This window comes from Oryctolagus cuniculus, chromosome 17 (genome assembly GCF_964237555.1).
Source record: "Oryctolagus cuniculus chromosome 17, mOryCun1.1, whole genome shotgun sequence".
NCBI lineage: Eukaryota > Metazoa > Chordata > Mammalia > Lagomorpha > Leporidae > Oryctolagus > Oryctolagus cuniculus.
In genome coordinates this window covers 3,728,126-3,744,730 of record NC_091448.1, presented here as the reverse complement: position 1 = coordinate 3,744,730, position 16,605 = coordinate 3,728,126, and the positions used below count along the sequence as shown (strand labels likewise).

Genomic DNA, 16,605 nt, shown 5'->3' with positions numbered 1-16,605 from the left:
ACCTTGACATCGTCTAAACACACCTAAAATGGTCGAGTTTGCTATTCAGCTAGCTTTTTTTAAAGTTTATTTTTATTTATTGGGAGGGCAGAATTGCAGAGAAAGAGAGAGAGAAATAGATATGAAAAGGTCTCCTGTTCGCTGGTTCACTCTCCAAACGCCCAGACCCAAGCCGGGAACCCGGAACTCCACGGAGGGCGCCCCACGGAGGGCAGGGGGAGTTTGTGCACCTCACCTGCTGCCTTCCCAGGCTGTGCACCAGCAGGGGGCTGGGTTGCAGGTGGAGCTGGGATTGGGCCCAGGCGCTCCAACAGGAGCGTCCGCCACCCTGATAGCAGCTTCACACACTGCACCTGCTGCCTCCAAGCGTGTGCGTAGGCAGGAAGCTGGATTGGAAGCAGAGTGGGGATCCAACCCAGGAGCTCCCGTAGGGGGCATCTCAAGTGCTGTCTGAGCCCCCGGAGCCAAGCCCCTGCCCTGTTATCTACATTTCACCCCAGTGAAAGTGCGTTGCTTTCCTAGAAATAAAATACCTGTTCCATTTATGTAATACAAACTTCTTTCAAGTGATTGTATTTGAAACAAAAGTAATACAGAGACAAACAGCTCAGGGCTAGGGTTTTGGCTACATTTGCAAACACTGTATTAGCGGCAGCTCATCACACACACACACACACACACACACACACAGTGATGTCACCATGGGAACTTGAAACAGGCACCAGGGAGCAGACCAAGGCTCCGGATCAGGTGTTGTGTTCCGTTTCCCTCACCCCAGAGGGTGAGACGTGAGCCAGCCCACAGTGGGGGGAGGGGTCGGCCTGCAGGTACCTCCCAGTAGAAAGGGGCTGATGGGGGTGAGAGACAGGGTGGGTGTGGTGCACTTTGCTGAGACGGGGGCTGTGGAGCCCCAGGGGCCTGTGGCAGGCCCAGCAGCCGCTGGATTGAAGGCGTGGAGCCCAGTGAGGCCCCACCGTGTGCCAGCCCCGTGCAGAGCGGAGCCCCCACAGCTGCTGCCTTTGAGAAGCGGCCTCGTGCCAGGACCCAGGTCTGGTCGCTCAGTGGGGTGTGCGCGGAAGAGGCTCAGCTTGGCTGGCAGAGCGCCACGGCCCCTCTGTGCTCTCCCGCCCACTCCGCTGCCCCGGGGCTGTACCTGGGAGCCCAGGGTTCCCGGCTGTTTCCGCCCGCCCGCTTCCTCCGGCCTGCTTTCCCATGCTCTGGGAGGTTCCAGTTCAGAGCGGGGCCTCTCGTGCCTGGCCCTGCCCGTCCTGAGAACTCGCTGTCCCTGCAGGGCAGCCACGTGCAGGCCGCGTCACTCCCTACACCGGGTTTGGTGACTTCTCGGGCACCTCTGCCACCTGGAGCTTTGAGCCAAAGAAAGAGGCCGGGGGGGGGGGAGAGCAGAAGGTGTCCAGGACTTTCCCGGGGGCAGCCGTGAGAGGTGACCGCCAGCTTGGTCAACGACACACACGTGTTGCCTCCCTGCTCGGGAGGGTGGCAGCCCGAAGTCAAGGTGTCCTTGGCGCCGAGCTCCGGAGGGGCCTCCCTGGCCTGGGCCAGCATCTGGGGGCTGCATGCGTCCCTTGGCCGTAGCTGCGTTCCTCTGGTCCCAGGCTCCGTCTTCCCGGGGCTTCTTTCTCTGGGTCTCTGTGCCTTCCGTGTGTCTCTCAGAAGGCTCCTAGTCCAGGATGGCCTCACTCGAGACCCTTTCCATGAAGTCAGGCCGCCTTCTGAGGTTCCAGCGGGCACGTCTGTTTCTGGGTCCTGTGGTGCACCTGTGAGGCCTCGGAGGACCGTGTGTGTGTGCACCGAGTGCGAGCGTCCTTTGGCAAATTTGAGCTCCCTTCCTTAGTGGCTGCTGCTGGCCTGCCTGCCCCGGGCCCGTGGGAGAGGAGCGTGGTGGAGGGGACCTGGCTGCAGGGCTGGGGAGGGGCGGTGTCGGCGGGGAGGAGGAGACAGCAACACTGGGCCGTCCCCGGGCTTGGACAAGGTACCTGGGCGTGAAGGGAGCTGCCCAGCTGTTTCCCAGAGGAAATGAGTGATGTCCAGTTGGAGCAGTTGGTTAGATACATGGGTGGGCTTCCTGGCTGGGAGCGAGGCCAAGTCCAGGATGGGTTTCCTGAGGGAAGCGGGGGAATCTTCTTACCTGGAGGCATCCCGGCCTCACAGCTCAAGGGGAGGGCGCAGGCGCTGGGGACGCCACGCAGGCGCGGGACGCTGTCTCCTCTGCCACTGTCCTCTGGTTCCCACGGGGAGCGTTTTGGCGAGGCGGGCACCCTGGCCGGGCTCCCCAAGGAAGCAGACTCAAGTGGTTTGGCCCTGCTGTGCGTGGAAAGAAAGAATGCACAATGATTGGAGCCTGGGCCGGCCTGGAGGCGCCGCGGCAGAGGGAACAATCGCGCGGCGGTGCCCGCCCTCGCCGGGTGCTCTTTATAAAGGCAGCGGACAATGCACCGTGGCCTGGCCTGGGCGCCAGCCTGCACACCTGGCACTTGCCCAGGGCTGAGTGGACCCCGCCACGTAGGGGCTGGCCCGTGGGGCCGGCCGCGGTGCTGGTGTCCAGGCCAGCGCTCGGCGTGGAGGCCGTCGCGGTGCCATTACTGGTGTGGCCGTGCTCTCTCGGAGCAGACGAGGGCGTGCGCACATCTGAGATGTCTGTGGTTTTGCAGTTTCTGGGGCCACAAACTCACTGGGTTGAAAATAGTTCAAAACATCCAAAGCATGAGGGAGGGAGGGAGCAGGGATCGTCTGAAAGAAGCGCTTGGTTCCCGCCCCTCCCAGAGTCCACCACACCTAGTGCTTTCTGGGCAGGAGACCAGCTCGGCCTCGGGGCCCAGCAGCCCCTGCCCCTTGGGACCTTCCAGAAGCAGAGGGGAGTGGCAGTGACCGGTGCAGACCCAGAAGGAGCCCTCACAGGCTACCCCGTGCCACACAGGTTGCAAGGTGCCCACCCAGGCTGTGGGCGGTGGCCTGGGGTAGAGGCAGGAGGAGGGGGCTGGCTGGCCCTGCGGGGTGAGTGGAGGGAGGTCCCTGGGTTGTAGGTGCCACACCTGGAGGGCATTCGACCTTATTGTGTCCCAGCCCTGGGGACCGGTCTGCCCGAGGTCTGCCCGAGGTCCCGCTCATCCCTGGCCTGGGAGGAAAGGCCCAGCCTCAGGTGTGGGCCGGGCAGGGTCAGCCGCTCCCCTTCTCCTTAGGAGGGGCCGGCCCAGCTGGGCGCTCGGCTTCCGGGAAGCCCTTGGTGTAGAGGCGGCCACATCCCCAGCCCTCCTACCGGGTGGGCCCGGGGGGGGGGGGGGGGGGAGGGGAGGTGCCCAGCACTGGCCCCCTCCCCTGGCCGAGGCATTGCCTGGGGGTGCGCTGTAACCTGCAGGCCGCGGTCTTGCGCGCGCCCCGAGCCCGGCGGCCGCGCATCCCCCGCGGGCGCTGCGCGCGCGAAGCAGGCAGCGGCGGTGGAGGCGGCGGCGGCGGCAGCAGCAAACTTTGTTTGGCTGCGTCAATAAAACCTCCCGCAGGAGGAACCCGCGCCCCGGGAGGGGAGGGCTCCCGGCCCTCGGCGCCCGCGGCCCGGCCTCCACATCCGCCCACATCTGGCCGCAGCAGGGCGTCGGAGGGGGGGAGAGGCGAGGGGCCCAGCCGCGTCGGTCGCCTTCCTCGGGGCACGGAGGAGGGGGCGGTGGGTCCGAGTGCCCGGGACCGGCCTGTCCCTGCGCGGCGACCCCAGCCCCAGCCCCCAGGCTCGGCCTTGACGGGCGGGCTCAGCAGCCAGTGCGCGCCGGGGAGGCCGGGCCCCGGGTGCGGGAACCTGATCCGCCGGGGCGGCGGGGGCGGGGCGGGGGCGGGGGCGGCCGCGCGGGGAGGGGCCGGCGCGGGCCTTCCTCCCCCATTCATTCAGCCGATCTTGGGGGCCGCGAGGCTCCGGTGGCGAGCTCTAGGCGGCGGGAGCGCGGGCGCGGCGCCCCAGCCAGCGCGCAGGGCCTGGGCCGGCCGGGGGCGCTTCCTCCCCGCCGCCCACAAGCCACCATGTCCGACCCGGCGGTCAACGCGCAGCTGGACGGGATTATTTCGGACTTCGAAGGTGGGTGCCGGGACGGCGGCGGCGCTGCGCCCGCGAGCGCACGCCGGGGAGGACCCTTCGGGCGGGCCTGGCGCGGGACCCCCGAGGGGGCGCCCTCCCGCCGAGAGTCACGCGCGCCCGCGGCTCTGCGCCTGGGCGTCGCCTACGTGGAGGACCCGGGTCTGGGGACCCCAAGCTGCCGCGGGGGCTTCCTTCCTTGCATTGTTGTTTGTGTTTGCCGGGGCACAGCCGCCTCCGGGCGCGCAGTTTCACTCTCGGCGCCCATGGGCTCGCTCCTCCCGCGCTCCACCGCGGCTGCCGGGGCCTCAGGCTGGACGGGGAGAGAGTTCCAGGCCCCGGACCCAGTGGGCTGCCGCGTCCTGCCCGGGTGGCCAGCGCTCCCCTCCCCCACGCCAGCTTCGGCGCTGGGGCGGGCCGGGCGCACCCGAGCGGACGAGGCCCAGGCTGCGGCAGGGTCCGGCGTGGGGGCGACCTGTGGCCCCGATCCGGGTTGGGGGACATCCTCATCCGCCTCCCGGAGCCGGGCTTGCGCGTGTGCGGTCAGGGACAGCAGCTCGGCGCCCTCCTCTTAAAGTGTTTGCCCGGCGTGGAGAGACGCGGGGCCGTCTCGCCCGCGGCGTGGGGCTGGCATCCTGTCCCGGTCTACTTGCGCGCGCGCACGCGCGTGCTCGTGACTGCGGCCACCGCCGCGGCCAGGGCTTCGCGTCCTGCGCCCGGGAAGTAAATAACGCGCTCGCTGGGGAAGCGCACACAATGGTCTCCAGCGCTTCTCGGGCAGGGTTACCGAGGGGCGGGCCTGCGGCTGCCTGGACCTGGAGCCCCCGCCCCTTGGAGGGACTCCCAGGCAGCCTCGGGCCAGGCCCCGCGGTGGGCGGGGAGGGGGAGCGGCCGGGCTGGAAGGAGTTCCAGGTGCCCCGCCAAGGCAGAAGTGACCATTCCGAGTCTCCCACCTTCCGGGGCCAGGGCCAGGGCCAGGGCTGGGATCCAGAGCCTGCTGCCCACAGGGTCGCCAGGGCGCAGCTCCATCTGCTGGGTGGGGGTGGTGCCTGGTGGGGACCAGCGCCTTGGCTGTGGCTCTGAGGAGTGGGCCCAAGTTCCCCCGGACTTTGTCTGCTCGGCTCTTCCCATCCGGAACGAGGAGTCCTGGTGGGCGGAGCGGTGCCGGCTCAGCCCTGCCTGCTGGTCTGGCCATGTCGGGGTTTTTCCTAGGGGTCTCCCTGCTTTGCTTTGTTCAGAGGCTGAAGGCTCCTCCACGCTCGTCTGGGGGCCATCTGTCTACCCAAGTGTCCAGGGGCAGGGCCGGGTCTGTGTGATCCCTGCCTGCTCTGTGCTGGAGAGGAGAGACGGCTGCCCCCTTCAGGTGCTCCGTGCAGCTCCGCGGGGACTGGCGGGAGTGGAGGTCTCTGCGGCTGGGCCAGGGGCATTGTGTGGGCCATATGCTTTCTGGGGACAAGCGCAGGGGTCCCCGTGGGAGCTCTGTGGCCCGAGGAGGCGGAGCTGGCGGGATGTCCGTGCGCCTGTCTGGGAGGGCCTCTGGGCCGCCTCCCAGGCCGGCTTCTTGACCCTGTGGTACAGCCCAGACAATGGCCTCATTGAGACCATCCTGGTTCAGCGGTTGGCAGCCTCCTGCCTCCTGGGGAAGAGATTCCTAAGCGGGGAGCAGGGCCACGGACCTTCTGGGTCCCCCGCGTGCGTCATTCTCCCCATGGCCTGCCCTGCAAAGCCCGGCTGGGGAGCCATGCCTTAAAGCCCCCCACCCCGGGCTTCCCAAGCGCAAGTGTGTGCGCGCGTGTGCACGCAGGACACGCGTGTGCATGCATGGCTGTGAGTGGTGGGGGCAGAAAGGTGGCCCTGCCTGGTGGCCTGTGAGCCTGCCGTGCGTGGACTTGTGGGGGGGTGGGAGGTGGGCAGCTTTGCCGGTGGAAGGTTGGTGGGACGTGGGGACTGGGGGGGGGGGGAGGAGAGCCGGCACGTCACCGGCGGTTTCCAAATCAGGGCAGGGAAAGGTCACTGCTGGCCGACGGGGAGAATCCGCCACGGAGCAGGCAGACCTTGAGGGAAGCTGGGCCAGGATTGCAGGGGGGAGGAGGAGGGTACTGAGGTCAGGGGCACGGGCGGCAGCCAGGGTGGCCCGAGGGAGCTGGCCTGCGGAGGGGCTGGGGCGTGAGGAGAGGCAGTTGGCTGGAGGCAGAGGGGCAGGCGCGTCGGCCCGGCCGGGAGCGGTGCAGCGCCCTGGGGAGCGGTCTCTGCCCCGGGTGTCCCCCTGCTGTCTCGGCTCTGGCAAGGTAGGTGGGAAGGCCAGAGGCCGGTGGGCGAGTGCGGGGCACACCCGGGCAGCCGTCCCCCAACCCGAAGGCCCCACGGGGGGTTTCTGGGGGGGTTGGAGCTGGCGGCAGTATCCAGGCCAGGGAACACACTGTGGGGCAGAGGGAAGGGGCCCGGGGCTGGGGGTCGGGGTGCGCAGGCCAGAGGCGCACACCTGTGGGTGTCTGTGCGTGGTGTGTGGAACGGGGGTGCGGGTAGGATTCTTGCCGCTGCCCCTTGCCCGTCGGGAGGGCATCACCCCTCCTGGGGGCTTCTTTTTTTCTTCATCTGTACTCCCTGCCTTCAGCCCGTCCCTGTCCAGGCTGTGCCCGTGGGGTGCCCCGGGCTCGGAGAGGGTGCAGCCTCGCCCCTCAGAGGGAGACCCCGACGTTGGGACAAGCAGCCGGGCCTGTGTTTCACTGCTGTGGGTTTCAGAGTCTCGTCCCCCGCCCTCCCCGCGGGGGCACAGATGCCCCTGGAGAGGACGGAGGTGGCCGTCCCAGCCCCACGATGGGGTGGCAAGGAGGGCGGCCCTTCCTCTCGCCGTCGGCGGCCAGGCAGGGGCCGTCGGCCTCTTGTTCTTTCGTGAACTCGGCCAAGTCTGTTATCGCTAACACGATTACAGCTCGGCTCCGTGAGTAACAAAAGCCGCCCCCGTGCCAGCGCAGGGCTGCTGCTTCAGCTGTTGGCCGTGGCTGGGTTGCAGGCCCAGGAGGAAAGCTACAGGTCGGCACCAGGCTCTCTGAGCCCGAGCTGGGGGCCGACACCTGCCCTTCGGAGACCCTCGTAGCTGTGCCCTGGAGGCTTCCTATGGGATAGCAGGGTTTTGGGGGGGGGACTCCCTGGGGGGACCAGACCACAGAGGCACCTCCAGGAAAAGGGCACTGGTGCCTCCTGGGTCCCAGTGTCGCCTTCCTCCCCTCCCACGAGGTGGTGCTGGGTGCAGACCTGCCTGCTGGTAAGCCGAGACCTCCTGTGGAGCCCATCACCCCGCACCTGCACCTGGCACCTCTGGGAGGAGGCGCGGAGGCTTGTGGGGTGTGGCCTGCAGCCTGGAGGGGCCGGGCCTCACGTGCGGTTCCCATGGCTGCCGGCACGGCTGCCCTGGTGCTCCGTGTCCAGCGCAGGCCCCAGGCCGTTCCTGTCAGGGAGAAGGGAGCAGGCAAGTGCCCGCCAGTCAGCTTCGCTGATGGACCAGGGATCTGGGGAGAGGCGGGTGGGGGGCCCGTGACCCTCCCTGAGTGGGGGGCCTCAGCCTAGAAGGGCTTTCCGTAGCACGGGACTCCCAGGAGGCTTCTGAGAGTCTGCTCAGCCGTGTCTGTGTCCAGGGAGAGGCCTCAGGGAGGCTGGACCGTGTGGCTGGGCCGGCGTCTGGAAGCCGTGAGCCCCAGCCTCAGTTTCCCCCCGCCCCGTTGGGGGATGCTGTGAGATGCACAGGGTGGCTGAAGATCACAGGCGAGCTGGCCCCATGCCGTCGCCGCAAACCAGCGTAAGCACCAGAGCCTGGAGAACCCCCCCTGCCCCTCCCCCACCTCACACTCTGCCCTGGGGGCCTCACTGCCCCCACCCCTGCCTCTGAGCGTCACAGATGGGTGGGCCACGTGCCCGCCGCGGGGTCAAGTGCTGACAGTGACAGAGGCACGTGCCGGGTGGCTGGACCGTGAAGACAGCAGCGGGGCCCGGCAGCCACCGTCCACGGGGTATGGGGCAGGGAGGGGCGCCTGCTAGCCTGGGAGCCCTTTGCCCTTGCATGATCTTGCTAGGCACAGCACAGAGCTGCAGCTGTCTCCTGTGGGGCCAGTGGGCAAGCGAAGGGGACTGGGTGCTGGGGAAGCCGGTCGCCTGGGGCTGGTGCCCCTGGGGACAGCAGGACGGTCGCCAGGGGAAGTGCAGGCCTGTCCCTGGGCCCCTCCTGCTTTCTCCACCTGCTGTTTCCTGGGTGCCCAGAGCCGGAGCTTGTCTCACAGTGACCCCCCCCCCCCCGCCTTTGCTTTGTGCATAGCTACAGCGCCCCTCTGTCACTGTGCAGTGCAGGGGGTGGGGCTGGCTTGCCACCACCGACAGTCTCAGGTTCTCGCTGGGTATGGCAGGCACACAGAGGCAGCAGGGAGGGCCTGGGGACCAGGTTCCAGGGATCTATGTTGACCCCAAGCCCGGGATAGCCCCACCTTCCCGCCTGGCCTCTCCCAGGGCAGGGCTGTGCCTCTGCCCCCTGTCAGTGGCTGGAGCCTTGGGCTGCGTGTGCAGGCTGGGGGACGTCCAGGCGGCGTCATTTTTGTTGTGCCCGTCCCCAAAGGCCAGCGGGGCGCTGGGCTCCTGTGCAAGCCCCGGGGGAAAGTGGCCACACCGCAGCTCGCTCCAGCACCCTCTTGGTTTCTCCCAAATTTGGAGGTCCTCGGAGCTGCTGTGCGGCTGCGTGCTGGGGCTCTCCCTCCAGCCAGAGAGCCCCCCCTTGGCCTGCAGGCACCCCCCGGCGCCGGGGGCATTTCTGGGCTCCGGCTGTTTTGCTCCCCCCGGGACGGAGCCTGGAGACCCTGTCCAGACGGCACCAGCAGACGGTCTAGAAGCTTCCAGTGTGTGGTCACTTTCAAAAGTGCTGCCAGCGCCCTGAGGCTCAGAGGAAGACCAGTGGGAACATAAACGCAGAGGCCACAGCGACTCCCGGGGCGCCCGGAATGGCCGGGAGTGAGACCCCACACCGCCTCTTCCCGGGGTTCTTCCCTGGGTGCCTGAATTACCCCTGCAGGCTCGTGGGGGGCCTCCCCAGAGAGCCGCCCTTGTCAGAGAGAGAGAGTTTCTGGTCTATTCCGTGTTTCCCAGGCAGGACTCCCCTTCCCCCAAAGAAAACGTGCCCCCCCCTCCCTTGCAGGGGTGTTGGGTCCGACGTTCCACGTGGGTGGGCAGTTTCCCTGTGAGGGGCAGGCCGGCCCTGCTCTGCGTCCCCTGGGGACTGATATCTACAGAAACACAGGATGAGTTTTCCTGGCTCCAGACCAGGCCTGGAAGGGCCGAGTTCCCTGCTGGCCTCCGCTGGCCCCTGCCCCTTGTCCCCCTCGGAAGGTCGGGCGGCAGCACGTGGTGGAAACGAGTCGGGCTTGGTTTTTTCCTTTAGTTCAAAGCGAAGTGCTGGGAGCCCCCTGCCCACCACCCGTGCCCGGGTGGGGGTGGGGGTCCTTGTGGGCAGTGGAGACGAGGGTCTGCTCCACGGGCCAGGAGGGCGTCGGTGGGGGGAGGCTCTTCCATCTGTTTTCTTCGCAGCTGGCTGTGGGTGACAGCTGAGTGCCAGTTCTGTGCTAGTCACTGAGGGCCCAGGCGTGTGTCCAGGAGAGGGGGTGGGACTCAGGAGGGCTTCCTGGAGGAAGGGCCACCTAACCAGAGACCGGAGTAGGAATTTGCCAGGCATTCAACCCCGGCCAGCTGCTTTTGGTCCTCTGTGTGGGCGCCCCTGTGTGCCCCCACCTGGCGCAGGTGCCCTGGGCAGGGGGTGAAGGGCTGTTTCTGCGGCGTGGGTGGTGACCTGGGGGGGGGGACTTCAGGAGAGGGTGGTTTCAGGACCCAGCCCCATGCGGGGGCGGGGGCGGGTACCAAGCGGTCATCTGCCCAGCGGAGTGCGGGATCCTGGCAGGAGGCCTGCAGAGCCCAGAGGGCCGCTGAGTGTAAACTTAGGAGGGCGGCTGGGTGGAAGTGACAGCTTTTTTCTTTTTCTTTTTCCAAACTACAAAAGAAACCTCAGGGGCTGGGCCGGGGTGGGGGTGGGGAGCCTGGAGTCCCTGCAGCTGGGGGTGGGGACAGTGGTGAGGGACTGGGGCTGGGGGCGCTCAGGTATTCAGCGGGGGAGAGGGGCCCTGGAGGAGCCAGCTGTCACTGCCCTGGCCTCCCTCCCCGCTTCCCCTCCCTCCCTCATGCATTCTTTGTCTGACCCAAATCCCAGCCTTCCAGCTGTTCCCCCTCCCATCCCCCTCCTCCGCGCCCCACGGCCCCGCCCCTGACAGAGCTTGTCCTTTCAATAAGGAGCACCCAGCCTGCCACCCTGCCCCCGTGGCCGCGTGCTGCGTGTGCGAGGTGTCTTAATCCCCCGGGAGCCTGGCTGGGTGGCCGAGGCTGAGGTGCCGGCTACAGACCCAGGGCGTCCGGCCTCACCCCTGTACTGAGCACCACTCCCTGCTGCCAGGCCCCGCTCCCTGGCCCCCTGCCTGGTGCCACCTTCCAGGGGCCTGTCCTCGCGTCTCCCTGGCAGGCTGACCCCTGCTTGGGTGCGATGCAGCCCCGTGGGGACAGCGGGGTTCTGAGCCAGCGTGGGGAACCAGCAGGGTGGCCGGAACACTGGGGCGGGGGTGGAGGCGGTGGGGATGTGGCAGGGGGTGTCGCCCCCAGAGGGGAGCTGAGCACAGGGGGTGGAGCCTCTGGCTCCCGTCCATCCGTCTCCCTCCTGCCTCACTGCGATGCTGAGTGAGTCTGCCCCTCCGGGCCTCGGTTCCCCATCCGTCAAATGGGGACGAGAGTCGTTCACCGTCTCAGGCGGTGACGGGATGAGCTCAGGAAGTGCGGACGGCCACGGGTTGGGCGCAGCAAACCCTTCTCAGACTTCCGCGTGCCAGGCAGGATGTGAGGCCCTGGAGGGGGGGGCGGCAGGCAGTGGCGACTGTGACCCCCGGCGGGAGCCTCCTGCCTGCTTCCTGTAGCAGGTGCCCGAAGCCAGCCCCTGGGAAGGTTTGGGGACTTTGATGGCCACGCCCCCTTGTCACACAGGAGCTGTGGTGGCTGACGCTGGTCATTGTCCTTGGCTGACTGCCCGGAAGTGGGGGCAGCTCCGCGGTCTCACCAGGGCTGTCTTGGGGGCTTCCTTCTGGTGGGACTCCCAGGAGGGCCTGGAGGTCCCCCCGGGGGCAGGTCATAGGTTTTGTTCCTCTTGTGTTTTTCTGAGTTTTGCAAGTGTTCTGTGCAGGACTTAATTGCTTGAGTGGTGAGGGAGAAAAGGGATTATTTTGAAAAGTTTATTCTGAGAAAGAAAGGCAACTCCCCCAGCCGCCCTCCCTCCAGGCTTGAGAGGCGCTGGGGGTCCCCAGGCCCTGGCTGGCTCTGCCCAGCTCGCCTGCAGCCGTGGGGAAAGTGGGCCAGGGCCACTGCTGTCCTTCCCTCCACCCAGGAGGGCAAGGCGGGCTGGCTGCCCTGTCCACGGCTGGCCAGGCCCCATCCGCTGAGCTGGGCTTGGCACCTGCTGGGCCAAGTTGGCTCCGGAGTGAGTGTCCCTGGGAGCCCGCAGCAGACCTTGAAACGGCCCTTGTGGGGGTGCTGTGTCCGGACTGGAAGGGACCTCCCAGTCCAGCCCTTCCTGTTCCTCCCCAGGAAACTGAGGCCGGAGGGGTCATCTCGCTGCCTGGGGTGGGGCGCAGATGGCGTGCGCTTGCCCCCGGCCACTGGAGCGCTGAAGCTTTTCCTCTCTGGTTAAGAAGAGGAGGAGGCTCCGCCTGCAGTCCTGTGGGCGACAGGCTCTCCCCGTGCCCTGCCCCCCGCGCCTCTCACGGGCCTCTGGCTGGTGGCTCGGGTCCCTGCTGCTCATTTCTAGACACCTGTGGGCTTGGCCCTCTTCTTCCTCTTGTTCTTCCTCAAGTTGTATTTATTTGAAAGGCAGAGTTAGAGAGAGAAGGAGAGACAGAGAGAGAGAGAGAGAGAGATGGATTTTCCGTCCACTGGTTCACTAGATGGCTGCAATGGCAGAGGCTGGGCCAGGCTGAAGCCAGGAGCTTCTTCCGGGTCTCCCACGTGGGTGCAGGGGCCCAAGCACTGGGGCCCTCCTCTACTGCTTTCCCAGGCCACAGCAGGGAGCTGGATTGGAAGTGGAGCAGCCGGGACTCGAACCAGTGCCCACAGGGGATGCCAGCGCTGCCTTTACCTGCTGCACCACAGCGCCGACCCCTTGGCCCTTTTCTCACCTGATGTCCCTTGCAGCTGCTGGTGGGCAGGGCCCTGCTGCCTGGGGCTTCACAAGGTGGAGTGGTGATTGGCAGGCAGGTCAGAGGTCATGGGACAGCTGGCTGCAGGAGGGGTACCTGGGTCGGCCAGGGAGCTCTCTGCACCCAGGGTTTAGCGTTTGTTGTAAACAATTCCTTGTCTTTCCCTCCCTGCCCCCTGCCCCCAGCCTGCGGCACAGCAGTAGGGTCTTCTGTGTGTGGGGTGGGGGTGGTCCTGAGGGGGTTACCCGTCCACCACAGCCAAGCAGGTCGTCGACCGCAGGGTCCCATGTTGCCTGTCCAAGACCGTGTCTGGGCTGCCCCTCCTGGGAAGAAAGTGCAGGCTGTACAGGGGGCCGGCGCCCCCTTGGGAGGGACTTTCCGTGAAGCCTTGAGTGCGAGACCCGATGGGGACGTGGCGGCTCCAGATGTGGGCACGAGCAGGGCAGAGAGCGAACATTTGCCGTCTGGAAGCTTGGCGGAGGGGTGGGGGTGGGCACAGCCAGTGCACGTGACCAGGGAGGGCCTGGGCACCCGGCGCCATCCTGCAGGGAAGGCCCCAGCCATGGGGAGCACCTGTTGGGAGACGCAGGTGTGGGCAGGGCTGGCTGCGGCCGCTTCCTCCCGGCTCGCCGTCCGTGGCCGATCCGTCTCTCTCTGTGTCTGGCGTCCCCTTGTAAGGCACTGGCCACTGGGTCTAGAACGTAGACCCCGGGTAGCCGCCCCTGCAGGTGGCTGAGGACAGCTGCATGGACCCTCTGCTTCTGGGCCTGTTCAGTGGCTGCGGTGGCCGACCCTTGTGGGAACAGAATGTTCAAGGCTTGGGTGAGTGGGATGAACGTTGGGGAGGGCGGGACCAGTCCTGATGTCCCAGGCTGGGTGGCTCCGAGTGGCCTGTGGTTCCGTGTGTGCCGTGGCACATGGCAGCAGGGCCCCCACTGGCTGTGTCTTGGGAGGGGACCAACACTCTTCCCCTGCACACCCACTCGGCTCCCCTCTTCAGCGTGGGTAGAGCCGAGGTACTGGTGCCTGCTGCCCGTCCTGGGGACCAGCGTCCAGCGCTGGTCATTCTGGGGTCAGAGGCCAGGCAGGAGGTCCAGCCCCTCCCCCAGCCCCCATTCCCAGGAGGCAGAACCGCCCCGACATCTCAGTCTCCCCTTCCCCAGTCTCAGCCCCTCTCCTCTTTGGGCCCCACCCCCACCTCCCCTGTAGAGACCCCAGCGGGCGGCTCCCTGGGGAAGCCTAGGATTCCACCTGCTCCGGCCGCACCCCTGCTGACTTGGGTTCCCAAGGAGCTTCTGGAGCTTGATGAGCTTGGGGTTTTCCCCGGGGGTCTCATGTCCCCCGTGAGAGCCCAGACAGATGGGCCCGTCCCTCTCCCCAGTCTGCGTGGCGTCCTGCTGTGGCCTCCCCTGCATGGCAGGCCCCACCCTGTGGCTCCTCTTGTCCTGGAGGATGGAAACCAAGCCCCCCCCCCCCCCCCCGCCCAGCCTTAGGGTCAGCAGACACCAGAGCAGGCAAGTGGCTTAGGTCTGTGCAGAGCTGTGAGGTCCCTGTCCTCACCCCCACATGCGGCAGCACGGACCCCCGACCCCTCCCTGGCCAGGAGGCCTGGGCAGCAGCTGGCCCCTGGGTGCTGGCTGACCGGAGCCTGAACTCTGCTCCCGGGGTCACCGCCCCCTGTAATTAGGGTGAGGTTGGGTTGGCCTGGGCCCCCAGGCCACGCACGGAGCCCTCAGAGGCCCCTCTCTGCCATCGTGATTAATGGATGCCTCCACCTGGGCCAGGTGGCCCCTGGTGCTGGGTGGGTGTTTTGCATTTTTAAAGTGCTTTTATCACTTCCCCCAACAGGGGAGGGGCGGGGGAGGCAGGGGGCCCGCCTCTGGCTGGGCACCCCAGGAATGGCCGCTTCCTCAGGCACTGGACCAGGGAACTGGACCCACATGCTGACCCCTCCCATGCCACGGAGCAGATCCTGACCGGTCCTGGTCCCTCGTGGGATGACTACCCCGTGGGCAGGGCCAGACCAGGAGTCCCCGGGCAGCTGTGTCCCGGGAGCCCTGAGGGGGCCTCTGCAGATGGCAGAGAGCACACCGGAGGTGGAATTTGGGGGAGCATAAAGTCATGGGGTAGGGGTTGGGAGCCTGGGCATGGGGACGAGGAGCAAGGGGTGGGTCGCCAGGCGGCGGGGGCTCTGCTGTGGCGTGGGGTGGAGCGGCTGTGCTGTGACCTGGAGCCAGACCCTGGGTTCTCACTCCGCAGACAGGAAGTCAGCGGTGACGGGACGGGGTCGTCTGCGGCTCCCCAAAGGCTGTGGGAGCCCAGGAGAGCTGCAGCCCTGGGGTCTGTGCAGCCTTGGGGGCTCCCCTGAGCCCCCGTCATTCCCTTCCCAGACCCAGACCCGCCCCCGTCCGTGTAGCCTTCGGGGGAGGAGCCGCTTCTCTCGGGGCTGCGCTGGTGGCCCCAGCCTGAGCCGCGGGATGCCCCTTCTGTGCCCAGCGTCCCCTCACTCGTGGCTGAGGCTCCTTCCTCCCCTGCCCCCTCCCATGCCTGTCGCTTTCTGTGAACAATCAGGGAAGCCCAGCATCTTAGAGCCACTTTTTTTTTTTTTTTTTAAGATTTTGTATTTACTTATTTGAGAGGCAGAGCTACAGAGAGAGGGAAAGACAGAGAGAGAGGTCTTCCATCCGCTGGTTCACTCCCCAGATGGCCGCAACGGCCAGAGCTGGGCCTGTCCAAAGCCAGGCGCCAGGAGCTTCTTCCAGGTCTCCCACGTGGGTGCAGGGGCCCAAGGACTTGGGCATCTTCTGCTGCTTTCCCAGGCCACAGCAGAGAGCTGGGTCGGAAGTGGAGCAGCCGGGACTCGTATGGGATGCCGGCACTGCTGGCAGAGGCTTAGCCCACTGTGCCACAGCGCTGGCCCCCGCTTAGAGCCATTTTTAAAGTCCCTCTGGGATGGCCCCAGGGGCACAAGGTGATGGCAGGAGCGAGCCACGGCAGTTCTGTCCCCTGGGGAGGCCTGGCCTGGAGCAGGGCTGCCCTTGGAGCACTGACTGAGACTCCGGCCTGGAGTGGAAGCGCCGGGCGGCTGTGCCTTCGGGGGCCTCGAGGGGGCTCCTGACCCTGGTGGGACAGCACTGGCCACAGCCAGGGCAGCCGCATAACCCAGCCCCCTGTGAACACTTGGAGGGGAGAGGACGTGGGGAGTGACTGGCGTGGGGCGCCTGGGGTGGCAGGGGCCGTCCCGGAAGGCAGGGTGCTGGGTGCCTTGACCCACGGGCGTGGACGTTGGGGGCAGCCCCGCGGCCTGGCCAGGCCTGCCGCAGCCCCCCTCTAGGGCAGCCTTCTCAGAACCAGTGAATCATCTGCAGGAAGTGGCTTCGGAAGCCGCAGGGCACTGCAGAACTGAAGGGGCTGACGCTGCAGGCTCCCGGCCTCCCCCTCCCCCGCCCCGTTCCTCCCCAGGGTCTGTTGGTGCGTCTGTCTCCTGGGACAGCCGAGCTGGGGGCAGTAGGACGGCCTCCTCTCACAGCTCTGGATGCAGGCCAGGCGCACAAAACCAAGGAGTGGGGGTCCCCGTGGAGCCGGGCTCTGGGGGACAGCCTGCTGCTTCGCGGGAGACCTGTTGCTGGCACCTCCATCAGGCCATGCCCTTCTCCCCCATCCCCGGGTGGCTGCCTCCTGTTCCATCTCGCACGGTGGCCTCGTCATGGATTTAGGGCTCATCTGAATCCAGGAGGCTCGTGTCCAGACCCCAAACTGTCCTGCAAAATCCCTGTGCCGAGTCGTGCCATGTTTACAGGTTCTGAGGGTTAGCATTTATGTATTTACTTGTTTACTTATTTGAAAGGCAGAGAGAGATTTTCCATCCAGTGGTTCGCTCCCCAAGTTCCTATAACAGTGAGGGCTGGGCCGGGCCAGAGCCAGGAGCCGGGAACTCCATCCGGGCCTCCCACATGGGTGGCAGGGACCCCAGTCCTTGAGCCATCATCTGCTGCCTCCCAGGATGTGTGTTAGCAGGGAGCTGGAGTGGGAGAGGAGCTGGGACTCAAATCCAGGAGAGGACTCAAATCCAGGCCCTCCCCTACGGGGTGGGGGCGGGGCGTCCCCGGGGGCGCCAAAGGCCTGGCCCAGGAGCTGGAACTTAGATGCAGCATTTCGGGAGAGCCTGTTGCACATTCGGCAAGCCCGTCGCTGGTCCTGTGCAGGCGCGGAGCAGACTCTGCGTGGCTACAGAGACCCCACCGGCCCCTTTTCTGTCGTGGCTCAAGG

At 66.8% G+C, this 16,605-nt stretch overlaps 1 protein-coding gene across 5 annotated transcripts in view; it reads left to right on the top strand.

The window, feature by feature from the left end:
• The window catches only part of SEPTIN9 (septin 9), a 131,368-nt gene that overhangs the window by 51,282 nt on the left and 63,481 nt on the right, over positions 1-16,605 (top strand). Inside the window, exon 1 of one of the 5 annotated variants that reach the window (XM_070059971.1) lies at positions 3,874-4,078. The exons of 3 other annotated variants lie outside the window; for them this stretch is intronic. In XM_070059971.1, coding sequence (XP_069916072.1) covers positions 4,024-4,078 — 55 coding nt within the window. In that variant the 5' untranslated portion in view covers positions 3,874-4,023. Of the gene's footprint in view, positions 1-3,873; positions 4,079-6,211; positions 6,364-16,605 lie in introns of those variants that run through there. One more of the 5 variants, XM_070059974.1, reaches the window with a different exon arrangement.